At 44.4% G+C, this 13467-nt stretch overlaps 1 protein-coding gene across 1 annotated transcript; it reads left to right on the plus strand.

Annotated features, from left to right (window-relative positions):
• The first annotated feature begins 1667 nt into the window (after nucleotides 1–1667).
• PPIH (peptidylprolyl isomerase H) lies at nucleotides 1668–12439 on the plus strand. Its single transcript, XM_083513350.1, has 10 exons — nucleotides 1668–1818; nucleotides 1932–1996; nucleotides 4720–4743; nucleotides 5804–5848; nucleotides 6344–6386; nucleotides 7744–7836; nucleotides 9736–9823; nucleotides 10723–10763; nucleotides 11246–11332; nucleotides 12313–12439. The coding sequence occupies exons 1-9, from the start codon at nucleotides 1753–1755 to the stop codon at nucleotides 11312–11314; spliced, it is 534 nt and encodes a 177-aa protein (XP_083369476.1). The 5' UTR covers nucleotides 1668–1752; the 3' UTR covers nucleotides 11315–11332; nucleotides 12313–12439.
• The last annotated feature ends 1028 nt before the right edge of the window (nucleotides 12440–13467 follow it).

Here is a 13467-nt window from a genome sequence, read left to right on the forward strand (position 1 = left end):
TCTGTGACAAACTTTTTGAACAAAGGAGGATTCAGAAGGTTGCATCCAACTAAGGTATACTCCGAATAGACTTGCTGAAATTAATAGTCCTGTGGTAGTCATGCCTATTATATTCAGTGTGACTACTCTGAGTAAGAGTAACATTGGACATACACCTTGGGCCTCCATATGCATTTACTTTTTCTGGGCCCTAAACCCCTGGAGCTTGAATGGTATTGAGATGCTGTTGCCGTCTCATACAGTGTCAATGCAAAATATGGGAGGGATCACACCATAGGCAACAGGCTTCAGAGGAACACACTTGGTTTCAGTGGTGCAAAGTCCAATGCCTTCCATCTCGTAGCATGGATTTATATAATCTCAGCTTTATCGCAGATGAAGGGCCCTTCCAGATGTTTATTGAGCATTCATCTTAACTGGCTTTCACAAAGCTTATGCAGGTTAGCTCTTTCTTGCCTCCTGGATAGTTACACATTCATCCTATATTTCCAGTGCTTTTCCTGTTGCTTTCAAAACTTGAGGAATTCCATTTTCAAGGTGGATTTGTTGAGGTAGGACAGGGTTGGGGAACCTTTCTAGCCTGGCAAGCCAGGTGCTTATGTTCCCCAGCCCTCACAGGCCAGGTTTGATAGTCCAAATGTGCATCACCCAACATCACAATGACATCGCCTGCAGGAATCTTCAGAAGCCCCGTTTAAAGCACTATTTTGAGCAGCATTTTGAATGAAGATTTTGAAGATCCAACAATACCATGTAGATCACAAGGGCCAAGTTGTAACCATTAACTATCAGTTCATCAGTCAATGGCAACATTCTTCAAAGTTCATCAACACTACATGTCCTTCTGTTGTGCTCACATCCAACATCTTCATTTTTTCCATCTTTAATCTCTGAATGTGTATTAGAGTAAAACATGCACCTTCATGTTTTCCTTGCCTCACTTAAAATGCCACACAGATATATTTGCCACGTGGCTCTGTGCCAACAAAGGAAGCTGCTGTGTTGTGATTTTATCCTGTGAACTGCCCCGAGAACTGCGGGTATAGGACGGTACAGTACATAGCTGTCAACTTTCAGATTTGAAAATAAGGGATCAGCAGCCTCAAAAATAAGGGATCAGCAGCCTCACCTGTCCCGGGGACAGTCTACGGGATATCTAACAATCCGAGATAGCAGCGGGGAACAACACTGGAATAAGGGAATTTCCCCGCAAAAAAAGGGGAAGGTTGACAGCTATGGTACAGTATACAAATTTGATTTTAATTAATTAACTAATTGGGTAGTCAAATTTAAGAGACTTCCAATGGGTGGGTGGGGGGGAATGGAAACTCTTCTCACCACAGCTCCTTAAACGCGTGGAACAGCGTCTCTTCCTTACCTACATATCAGGGTAGCCCCACCCACCCCGTGGTTGCCTTGACGCTGCTGGACTACAACTCCCATCAACCTCGACTGCTGTACATGCTAGCAGGGGGCTGATAAAGAGTTGGGTTTCCAGCGCCATACGGAGGGCAACAGGTAAGCCCACTCATCTCTACAAAAAGAAACAAAAATCCTCCGTCGAAGCTTCGAACGAATAGAAGCGCAACGGCAGACAGGAAACCCGAACAAAGACCGCGAGGCAGCTTTTAACTCGGTGAGCATTTAAAATTTCCGGCAAGTAACAGGATGTGACGTATTTCCCAACCGGGTGCCTCTCCGTGAACCGCGAGGGGGGGCCGAGCTTCCACTTCCGGGTGAGAGGTGGTCGCCATGGCGGTGTTGGCTTCCAATCCTAACAACCCTGTGGTGTTCTTTGATGTCACGATAGGCGGCCAGGTAAGGCTCGCTCGGGGGAGGCTGAAGGGGGGGAAGGGTCTGGGCGTGGGGGTGGAGGGAGGGGCGCACGAGGAGGAGGAAGAGGAGGCTCTGACGGTTCTGCCCATGCCCAGGAGGTCGGCCGCATGAAAGTGGAGCTCTTCGCCGACGTGGTACCCAAGACGGCGGAGAACTTCAGGTAAGCCTGAGGAGAAAACTCGGCGGAGGATTGGTCGTGTGTTTGTGTGTGACAGACAATACGGCATGCCATAAAGATGCGCGGCGAGAGCGGCACCTCTGGGCCCCGGCCTCCTTTTCTTCCGGCAGCCCTTTTATGCCAATGATGGTAGCGGTGGGTAACGAGTTGCAGGCCTAGAGCGACGCGTCTCGGCCCATATGCGCGCGGGAAGCTGCGCTGGTCCCACGTGGCTGATTTCCTTCCCTTTTAAAAAATAAAATTAAAAAATCCCCTTTTCTGTCGAAATCGGCACGGGCAACCCTAGACGTCCGACACAGAAATGGGGTTAGCCAAGTGGGGTTGCTTAGAAAATCTGATCTTGTTTTGTGTGGGTACTTAAACAAACAAGAAATGCTGAGTTAGAAAAAGCAGAAGCTCCTCGCTGATGCTGCTTGTTCTGGTGACCAGTCACAACTCTGGGTTGCTCCTAGGACTGGTGCTACGGATTGGACTTGCCCTGTAGCTGCAGGGACCCCACTGCCAACCCTAAAGCCTCCTGGGCCTGCTCTTCCTGTGGCCCCTCCATTACTGTAACTGCTGTCTCCAGTTCGCAGGGGAGTGGTGAGACAGGAGACCAACCTTCAGATGTTTTCCCTTCCTAGGCAGTTGCACAGTCTTGGTTTTAGGGGAGACATCAGATGAAGGGGCTACTGCATGAATTAACAAAGGTGAGGAGGCAGCTGATGGGCCCACTCAGGAAGTCCACTGAAGGCATCTTTCTATAAAGACTGTTGGAAACCAGGAGTCTTGTGTGGATTATGTGGCACTCTAAATGTCACTTGACTGCAACTCACATCATCCGTGGCTATTGGCCATACTGGTTGCGGGCTGGTGGTACTTGTAATCCAGTAACATTAAGAGTGCCACAGGTTCCCTAAAGCAAAGCTTCCTTATTTTATGCTTTTGTCAACTCTTAGATTCATGAAATGGGAAGCCCCTTAAAGTCTTACTCATTGTGATCCAATGACTAATAATTTGCTCAAGTAGTCACTGGTTATCATAGTGACTTGGCACTTTGGATTTCCCCAGCCTTTTCATGTTGACTAGAATTTAAATAGAGTCTAGTAAACAATGCAACCACTGGTTTTACTGGCTTGCTCTCCATCCAAGCAGAAAACCTGTCATGGCAAAATGTGCTCATAGGCAGATCTGTATTAAGACAGCAATAAACCTTGATTGGGGACTGTCTTCTCTCACCACACAGCTAGTTCTTGCCTGTAGGGTTGGATTTGATCAGAGGTCAGTAACTGGCAGGTCACTGGCTGAATCTGGTCTTCACCATCTCCAGATAAATAACCTCCCCTCCCTTCCTCAGATTGGTTCAGCCAGTGCACGTGAAAAAATATTATTCCTTATGCCATTCTTCTGGCACAGTCTTTCCCATCTGGTGCCCTCCAGGTATTTTGGACTGCACCTTCCATCATTGTCAGCCTTTAGACACGCTGACTGGGGCTGATGATCATTATTATTTATTGAATTTATATACCACCCTATACGAGGAGGTCTAATGGGACTTGTAGTTCAAAACTACAAAGGCACTAGATTGGGAAGGCTTCTGGGTTTTCTTCATCTCTTTCCCAGGCAATCTGTCACATGGTGCGAGAAAGCAATGGGTGGAAAGAGAAAAAGACTAGACTTACACATAATCTGTTCTTTGTGTACAAGGGTACCTTGGTTCTCAAACTTAATGCGTTCCGGAAGTCCGTTCCAAAACCAAAGCATTCCAAAACCAAGGCATGCTTTCCCATAGAAAGTAATGCAAAATGGATTAATCCGTTTCAGACTTTTAAAAACAACCCCTAAAATAGCAATTTAACATGAATTTTACTATCTAACGAGACCATTGATCCATAAAATGAAAGCAATAATCAATGTACTATACTATAAAATAAATAAGATAGTATTGTAGATAATAAAAATAAAAATTAACTTTTTTTCTTACCTGCACTGATGATATTGTTTGGATGTGGGGCTTTTATCAGTTCCTGCAATCACACAATCAATCAGTAGCTGAACTGGGTCCCACACAGTCACAAAAACTGAAAAAACCTCAAAAACACAAAACCACCAAAAACAAAAGCGCCAAACGTAATCTGTTCTGGAAGTCCGCTTGACTTCTGAAATGTTCGAAAACCAAGGCGCAGCTTCTGATTGGTGCAGGCGCCCTGGAAACAATAGCCGACAGCCACATCGGACGTTCAGCTTCCAAAAAACGTTCAAAAACCAGAACACTTACTTCTGGGTTTTCAGCATTTGAGAACCAAGGCATTTGAGGACCAAGGAGTTTGAGAATCAAGATATCACTGTATTGGACTAAACGTCTTTCTCTAAATGCAGAGCAAACTTCCATCCTTTTCAAAAGAATATGGCATACCATGGAGGGAGAACATAATGGTTTTTCTCTGTCTTTTTCATAGTAGCCCACAAGCCAAAAAATATTTGCTCAGCACTGAACTTAGATTATTATTGGTCCCTTACTACTTGGTATGTACTATTTTGTAACAGAAATAATTTAAAAGTTTTAAGTTGGTTTTCTAGCAATCACTGTGAATTCTAGAATTCCAACTTAATACTGAATTCCATCTTAACAGTTATTCCAGTATTCAGGAGTACTTAAACTTGTGGATCTAAAAAAGAACATCCCTGTAAGAAGAACTAACTTGTAGCTTTTTTCTTCTTTTCAGGCAGTTTTGCACAGGTGAATTCAGGTATGTTGTCTCGGTGTAAAAAAATAAGCATTTGAGCAAGCAGGAAAACCTTCATCCCTGGCTGGGTTCTAAAGCTGTGGTACATATACTTAGGAGAACCAGAGGTGGCTGCACTTTTCACTGCAGCAGTGCACAACATCAAGGAGACAAACCATTTTAAAGATCAAATGGTGGCTTGTCGCCTTGGAAGAAGAATCAAAAACCCCCAAAGAATAACCTACCTGGCTTTGCAAATGCCTCATCTCTGCTTGTGTACAACATTTCTTTGGTTCCGGAGATGTACTTGGTTGTTGTTTGGAGTTTTTGTTTTCTTATCACCTGGAGTGCAAAAGGAAAGGCTCAGAGAGTGACATGGGAGTTTATTTTACAGTGGTCATAAGTCAGCAATTTCTTTGGTGTATACATTCCTTGAGAACTGGGAATTTGTAAGTTTGAAAACTGGGATTTTGATGAGTTCCTAGATTGCAGAAATACTGTGCCTTGATTTCTCCCTCACACTTTCCCCATTCAATTTAAGCCGCAAGTTCTTATTTCTGCAGTCTGAGTCCCTTGTGTGTTGATGAGTGTTGGTCTAATAAGTCCTAAATATAATTAGAACGCTGATGCCTCTCTGGGTGGTATTTTCTCTTGCCCTTCACCTGGGTGTGCAGACAGGTGTAAAAAGAGCACTTGGCCTCTTGGTTTAATCAAAGCAGACTTCCACTAGGCTGAAGGGGGAGGAGGACACTTTCTGCCCATCTTACAGAAAGCCAGCCTCTCACTTTGTCCAAGCTGGCTTCTATGACTGCTTTCCATATGTAGCCAGATGACCCAGACACATCTGCTGAGGGTCAGAAAGTAGCACATGACCTGCCTTGACCTTTTGGGGCTGGGTGGCCTTTGGCAATCCACTTCTTTGACCAAAGCTCATTGGTGGCGCACAACTGAAACCACATCTGAGATCTTTCAGGTCACCAATTCAAGACCCACTGCAGATGTGAATGCCTTGAAGACTGGGGTGAGGTAGTTCCTGTGGTCCGAGGCTGCACAACTTCACCATGTCTGTATCTTTGTATTCTAGGAAAGATGGAGTTCCTATCGGCTACAAAGGCAGCACTTTTCACAGGTACATTGCTTGTCTGACTCTTAAAGTGAAGCTTTCGATGCATGGCAGCAACCCAATGTTTGGGAAGTGTTGCTCAAGGGGCAAGCCTTGAAGGGTTTCTCAAGAGTTTGTCTTGGATCACCCACTGTTGATATAGAAAACAAGGCTTAGCAGGATTTGGGAAAAGCAGCACAAATAGTTTCTTCCCATTCCTTCATTAAAAACAATAGGTGTCTGTTGTAGCCAACATCAGTCCTACTCAAGAGTAAACACACTGAAATTAATAGAAATGGCTATGACCATGGATTTCAGTGGATCTGCTCTGAGTAAGATTAACAACTACTCCAATGCCGGCAATGATCAGCAGGTGGCCCTGTGGGTGCAATTTTGCTCTTTGGCTGGTTGCAAGGCCACTGAAGAACACACAGCCAACTGGCAATCTTCCCAACTGTGTGCTGAAGAGTAACTGTTTTGTCTGTCTAGCCTACACTTTATTTATTTCACCCACTTTTTCAGGGTCATTAAGGACTTCATGATCCAAGGAGGCGATTTTGTAAATGTAAGTGCTCCATTTTTTTCATTCTGCTTTGTTGTCATCAAGGGGAAGGACACTGCAGTGTTTCCTCTTGGAATCTTACCTTTAGTTACAACCTGTTGCTTTTTGGGACCCCCGCCCATCTGGCTGAGTTGAACCCAAGTTCAGGCGACATGCTGTGCCAAACCATGGCTTAATCCACAGAAGCAGGGCCAGAGGAGGAGCAAAGCAGCTATGAGCTCCTCTATGGGAGTCTGCATGCTCACCCTAAGCCATGTTTTGCCCAACAAAATATAATTCTTTGGTGGGTGCTCAAGAAAAGCTAACTGAGGCTGCAGAAAGTTTTGTGTAACTGCCCTTAAGCTTCACAAAATAGGTAGTCTGATATGTTCTGGCAGACTTACCTGAATTGGTGTCTAAATGGACAAGCCTTGATATTGCATAGAACACTTCAGTTGTAAAATAAGAGGGAAGAGGAAGTCAAGAGAGGCAGGCACAGACAACATTCAGTTGCCCCACAGCCAACTTTAGATGTTATATCATTTGCTTTAGTACCTTAAAATTGTAAACTTACTTAGGTGCCTTGACAGAAAAATAGTATATACAGTGGTATCTCGGGTTACATACACTTCAGGTTACAGACTCCGCTAACCCAGAAATAGTACCTTGGGTTAAGAACTTTGCTTCAGGATGAGAACAGAAATCGTGCTCCAGCGGCGCGGCGGCAGTGGGAAGTCCCATTAGCTAAAGTGGTGCTTCAGGTTAAGAACAGTTTCAGGTTAAGAACAGACCTCCAGAACAAATTAAGTACTTAAGCTGAGATACCACTGTAAATGCAATAAATAATCAGCCCACAGCACTTTGATTTAGACCATACACAAAACTCCTCAATTAGCTATTTATTATTACTATTGCATACAATCTATGTAAATCAGGGCAGGCTAACCTTTTTCAGACCAAGGGCCACATTGAGTAGTGGCCAACTGCCCTAGGGCCACAAGTAAATGTGGACATAGTCAAAGGATAAAAATGAGTGTGGCCAAAGTGTCAGGAACAGACCTGGGCAGCCCAAGAATGTGCCTTTACACTTGTATTGCAAAACTATGTTGCTGCTGGAAACAGATTTAAGAGGATGAGCCAAAGGCCACTTGAGGAAAGTCTGTTTTTTAAGGGCGGATTTGAAAGAAGGAAGAGAGGAGGACCATGTAGCTGTTCAGGGAAAGAGGTTCCCAAAACACATTTCTGCAAGTGTTCTAATTATGTGGCTGGTTTTATCAAGAGACACTTGTCAGCATCCAGAATAAACAATAAATGAGAACATTACTCACTCCCAATAAAACTTCAGCTGTGGAATTGAGTGCATGACCATTTTCTAAAACAGGGAGATGGCACCGGAGTGGCAAGCATCTACCGGGGTCCCTTTGCAGATGAAAACTTCAAGCTGAAACACTCCGCTCCTGGTCTGCTGTCCATGGTAAGTAGCCTGGAGAAAATTATTGTGGTCCAGCAATTTAATTTGTCTTCAGGCTCCCTTTTCTGACCCCTATAAAGGGATGGGGTTGGCCTGCCATTTGGTGTGCCTTTAAAAAGCAGTGGGACGTCAAGTGTCTTTGGCATGGAGTACCCTACTTGGGCATGATGCTTGCTGAATTACCTTGAGCCACTCACACATCCTACCTTGCTGGGTGACTGTAAGGATAGAATGGGATACACCCTACATCCACCACCTCACGTTTCAGTTAGATTTGGAAGCAACTTGGCTACATTTGGAACTAGGGTGCAGCTGGGGTTGCTCTTGCCCATGTGCAAAGGTAGCAGTCCCTCCTGGCCCTTAAGAGCCATCAGTTTGCGGCATGTGAGAGTTGTACATGCATTGAAGCCCATGGTGATAATTTTCTTAATAACAAGAAAACCCAACTCCCACTGTAATGGTTTTCCTGAACCTATACTGCTTACACCATTTAGTATAACTTACACCCTTACGACCACTAAGCCTGTGAGATGTAAACATGGGGCAAAGCCAATCATGTCGTTAATATATTTGTCAAATGCAGTCATGCCTTGGGAGTCGAATGTTTTGGCTCCCAAACGCCGCAAACCCAGAAGTGAGTGTTCCGGTTTGCGGACGTTCTTTGGAACCCAAACATCTGGCACAGCTTCCACTGCTTCCAATTGGCTGCAGGAGCTTCCTGCAGCCAATTGGAAACCGCACCTTGGTTTCCAAACATTTTGAAAGTCAAACAGACTTCTGGAACGGATTCCATTTGACTTGCGAGGTATGACTGTATTTGACAAGGTACTAACATTTATGATGCAATGCACAAGCGTATGTAGTTACTGTGTCTTTGAATGTGTATATACTTAATACCAGCAGCTTATTTTACAATACTATGACTAAACAAAGGCATCTTTGAGGAATCCTAATAAAACTTTTGACAGGCTGATCTTATATTATACTCCACCTCAGTCAAACTTCACCAACACTTTAACTGAGAGCTTTCATTGAAGCTTCTGTTTCCAGCCCTGCTGAATCCCAGACCTGTTTATGTTCCCCTGTCTTGGCTAGTCAAGTCACTTGGCTACCCCAGCTACTCTTTGACCTCCAAGCCCTTCCACCTTCCTTTCAGGTCTTCTCCGCTCTTCCTCAGTTCTCAGCCTCTGCTATCTTCTTCCTCTGGATGTCCAGCACAGAAAGACTCCGGCTAACTAGCACCCAGCCTTATATTCACTTCTTCTGGCCCCTCCCAGTCTATCCTCATCCAATCACATTGTCAGTCTAAGAATTCTAAACCAGCAACCACCAATCAGAGTATACATCTCTTCTGTCCTTCAGTTGCATACTGAGAGTTCTATCTCCAGCCCCTCCCCAACTGTCAGTTAAGGTCCCCCAGTGACAGTTTAACTTTCAGTTGACCAGAGAAAAGATTTCCTCTGCCAAACACATTACAATGTACATTATAATACAGATAACCAGATACATTGCACAATACTCATTAAACAGTTTTTAAGAAACAGAATTTCCTCATAAGCTGTCTGAAACTGCGGTCGTTCAGCAGGGGCTCAGAGTTCTTTTCACCTTTCCTGCCATCATAAAGGCCTGGTGTAGCACCTGCTAAAAGTATTATGGTTTAGTCAGGCATGTCCAGGTATATGTTTTAATCTGTTTTTAGCTTATTCACCCTGAAAAGAAGTGATTTTCATTTCTCTGCCCAGATCAGACCTTCTGTGCTAGTCGACATATCAGTAGGGTGGACCACCTTTTATTTATTTGTTCCTTTGGGATCCTGTGCACTAGACCAGCTGTGGCAAAGCGAGGCTGAGTGTGGGCCTTTGCCTTCCATGATTTATGTGGATTCCCCCCCCCCCCCGCTAGGCAAATAGTGGACCCAGCACCAATGGCTGCCAGTTCTTCATCACGTGCTCCAAGTGTGACTGGCTGGATGGGAAGCATGTAGTCTTTGGTGAGTAGTCGGGACAAATTTTTTAAGTCCTACCTTCATGCTAAACTGTGGAACTCTCTCTCTGAGGAGGCAGTGATGGCTTTAAACAGGAATGGAGAAATTCATGGAGGAGGGAGGGTTATAGATGGCTGTGGTCTGACCCAGGGGTCAGAGGCTGTAATGCTTCTGAATACCAGTTGCTGGAAGCCACAGGAAGGGGGAGCGCTCTTGTGCTTAAATCCTGCTTGCAGCATTCCCAGAAGAGGCATCTGGTTGGCCACTCTGAGAACAGGATGCTGGACTGGATGGGCCATGGGCTCTTCTTACCTTCTTATGCTCTTAGTTCCAATCTGGGCAAGGACCAAGATTAGAAAAGCTCCTTTAGGTGTGTCCATGGCCTTGGGAGGGCCTGTGGGAATTCTTTTAGTTCCCTCCCCAAAAAAACAACCCATCGCCCATCCCCATACTGCTATCTGCTTTTGAATGATTCATTCCCCCCCCCTCTATTTATTTAGGCAACTTATTCAGCCTGTAACGCATAGCTTCTAAGCAGCATACAATAAAGTTACAAAGGAAATGAAGTAGATAGAATCAATAATAAAAACAGGAGAGTTCACTTATATGCTGGCTGAAATAGAAAGGTCTTTATCAGTCATCAGAAGTTTAACAGGAAGGGGGTCTCAGTCAGGAGTTCCACAGAATCAATCCTACAATACCAGATGCACAGATCCTAGTAGATATGAGTCATGTGTCAGAGCCATAGGGAACCCCTAGAAGAGATTCCCCTGCAGATCTCCATGGTCAAGCAAGGACACATCTGTATATTGCATTGTTTGACCTTAATTTTGCTGACGATGAGTTGGAAATACTTGGAAAAATTAAAATCATCCTTTTTTTCTTTCTTTTTTTAAACCCGGCAGGTAAAATAGTTGACGGGCTGCTTGTCATGAGAAAAATTGAAGTAAGTATTTTAGCCAGAGAAGTAACTATTGTGCTAATTTGCGGGTTTGGTGCACAAGTCGGCAGTCTGATTACCATGCAGAATTGGGCAGCTTAGGAATCTAAGTTAAGATTCTAGTCCTTATTGAGGCAGAATGTAAAGCACATGAAGATGTTGACCACCCTGGGCTTGAGTGATCAGGCTTGACTTCTGCTGCCTTTCTAACCATTCTGATCTGTTAACTGTAAATGGGGCTGCTGCTTTACATCATTCAAAGTGGCAGGCAGCTCTTCAGTTCAAGGATCTCCGTCAGTTTGTGAGAGACAACTTTGTGGGTTGCAGGTTTGCCAGTAGAAAAATAAGGTCCTGAGGACACCAACCAATCATAGATGAGAAAAATTATCTTGAAAATGGCTTGCTAAGGGGTGGGAAAAGTATATAATGGCTCTTCCCAGCAGGGGCCGAGGGTCTCCTCATAATGCTGCCTTTTGCTCCCTCCTCAGAACGTGCCCACCGGTCCAAATAACAAGCCCAAGCTGCCAGTGGTGATTGCCCAATGCGGTGAGATGTAGGGGGAAACGATTCTCAAGGTAGGTACCCATCTCCATAGCTGAGATAGCTGCAACCTGGCCCAATGAAGCTGGGGAGGGTGGATAAGCTATATTGCATATCTATCTCTAGCTTGAGTAAAAAAATAAAGATTTTTAGGAAGCTGAATTCTTTCCTTTTATGGAATACAGCATATGCCAAGGGTTGTATTCAGCCAAGTCAGACTCAAAGTAGACCACATCAAATCGTCAAACTTAAGTTAATAATGCCCATCAATTTCAGTGGGTCTATTTTTGAATGTGACTTCAGTTGAATGAAACCTTAGTGTATGCTGTGCTCCATAAAAGTGCAGAATTCAGCTTTGTAGGAATCTTAACATTCATTCAAACTAGAGGCAGGTATGTAATTATCACGTAACATTTTGAAACAGAGTGTTTTGCTCATCTGGTTTTGAAATCCTGTTTCAGCCTGGTGGAGTCTCCAACACAGACCAATTGCTGAATAAAGATTTACAGTGGTCAAGAGTGGAGGCTACACTCTCCTTGAGAGCCCTCAAGTTCCCACAGCACATTGCTAAATAAATTCTATTAAGTACAATAAATGCAGAAAATATTAATCAAAAGGAAATCAGGTCTGTCTACTGACAACATTCATATACTGCATTGTGTGAGCTGCCTTGGCATAAAATCCATCCTTTAAGACTCTTCTTAGGCTTTGGCAATCACCAACCCCTACAGCAGGTGTGACCACATCCACCAATGGCATAAAGTCCCATGTAGGGTTAGACAAGGGAGAATGCGACCCTCCAGCTGGGAAAAAAGTTTACCAATCCTGTGAGCTCCCCAGCTACATAGTTGAGTGGATCACTAGTATCTCTGGGTGCTGCAACCCCACACGGACCTCTAGTGGCATTGCCAAGATCCATTCACAAAGCATCTTATTTGGGCTGGAATGTGCTGTTTCTGGTACACTGTGTTACAGCTGTGATGATGACTGACTCTTTGCCTCTTCCTGATTCCAGGTTAGTCTTTTTCCATCTTGGATCACCATCACCTCCCGATTGCTCCATGTTTTTCCTGTGGTGTCTCATCTACCCCACATTCCAAACTAATTTTCTCCCCCCATTGTAAATAAAGGAATTTGGTTAAGTGTCTGTTGTTCCATTGGAATGCACAAGGAATTGCCAAATGGGAAGAATTATTGGGGGCCATTGTCTTGTGACATCAGCAAAGTCCATCGAGTGAGTCATCCCAGGGAACCTGGACTTGGGTCAATTGCAAGTGAGGCTTCCAATAAAAGATTGCAGTGCACCATGCCTCCTGGTCAGGATTCCACCAGGATTCTTCCTGAACTCTCCATTTCATTCCCTCTCCCGTTTTCCGTCCCACCCTCCAACAATTAGTCTTTTGGACCACTGAGTATTCTTAGTCCTCACTGGGTTGAATTCTCCCCCCTCAAAAAAAGCTTTTGCCCCATGAAATTTATTTTTGCAAACCACTGGGTTCACTCAAGCCCTGCTGCTCCCTCTCTTTTCTGCATTGGTGGTGCTGTTTTGGCTACATGAGGAATGGCATGGAGAATCAAGTTTGTTCTCAGTATATATGCTAGATATATGTCATTTTATTTTTAGGTGTGGCAGTCCATTTTTTACTCGAGAGAAATAGGAAGGAAAAAAATCCAGTTGAGAAACCTTGTGTGATTCATTAAGCACCTGCGGCTCAATCTTAAGGGTGTATCCAATGATGTCCTACTCTGAGAGGAGACTTGCTGAAAGTGGTGGACTCAAGTTATTGTGTTCATTAACTCCAGTGGTCCTACGCGGAGTAGGGCGAGAACTGGATACAATCCTCAGCAGACAGCAAGCACAATGCCCAGGAAGTGGTTGTTTGGGTATTTGGACACTGCCTCTCCCCAGAAGAGCATAGCAAGGAGTATACAGCAACACAGCCTGGTGTTTTCCTCTTGTGTGGGTTTAACAGGAATAATGGGTTATATCTAACTTTCTCAGTGAAAGAAATGGGCCTACGTCATGTTCGATAATTTAAGTGGGTATACAGTAGAATTAGCATTGCACAAAACCCCTTATTATTAAAAGCATATCCTAAATTGCCCAAAAAACCAAAAAGGATACAGTACAGTGGTGCCTCGCAAGACGAAATTAATTCGTTCTGCGAGT

The sequence above is a fragment of the Podarcis liolepis genome, assembly GCF_965112155.1.
Source record: "Podarcis liolepis genome assembly, chromosome: 7".
NCBI classification, from domain to species: Eukaryota; Metazoa; Chordata; class Lepidosauria; order Squamata; family Lacertidae; genus Podarcis; species Podarcis liolepis.

Excerpts from the sequence above, each read along its gene's own strand:
- PPIH (XM_083513350.1), top strand. The coding sequence starts at position 1,753 with ATGGCGGTGTTGGCTTCCAATCCTAACAACCCTGTGGTGTTCTTTGAT. Across the intron at positions 5,849-6,343 it reads AAAGGCAGCACTTTTCACAG|GGTCATTAAGGACTTCATGA; the intron begins GTACATTGCTTG and ends CCACTTTTTCAG. Across the intron at positions 7,837-9,735 it reads CTCCTGGTCTGCTGTCCATG|GCAAATAGTGGACCCAGCAC; the intron begins GTAAGTAGCCTG and ends CCCCCCCGCTAG.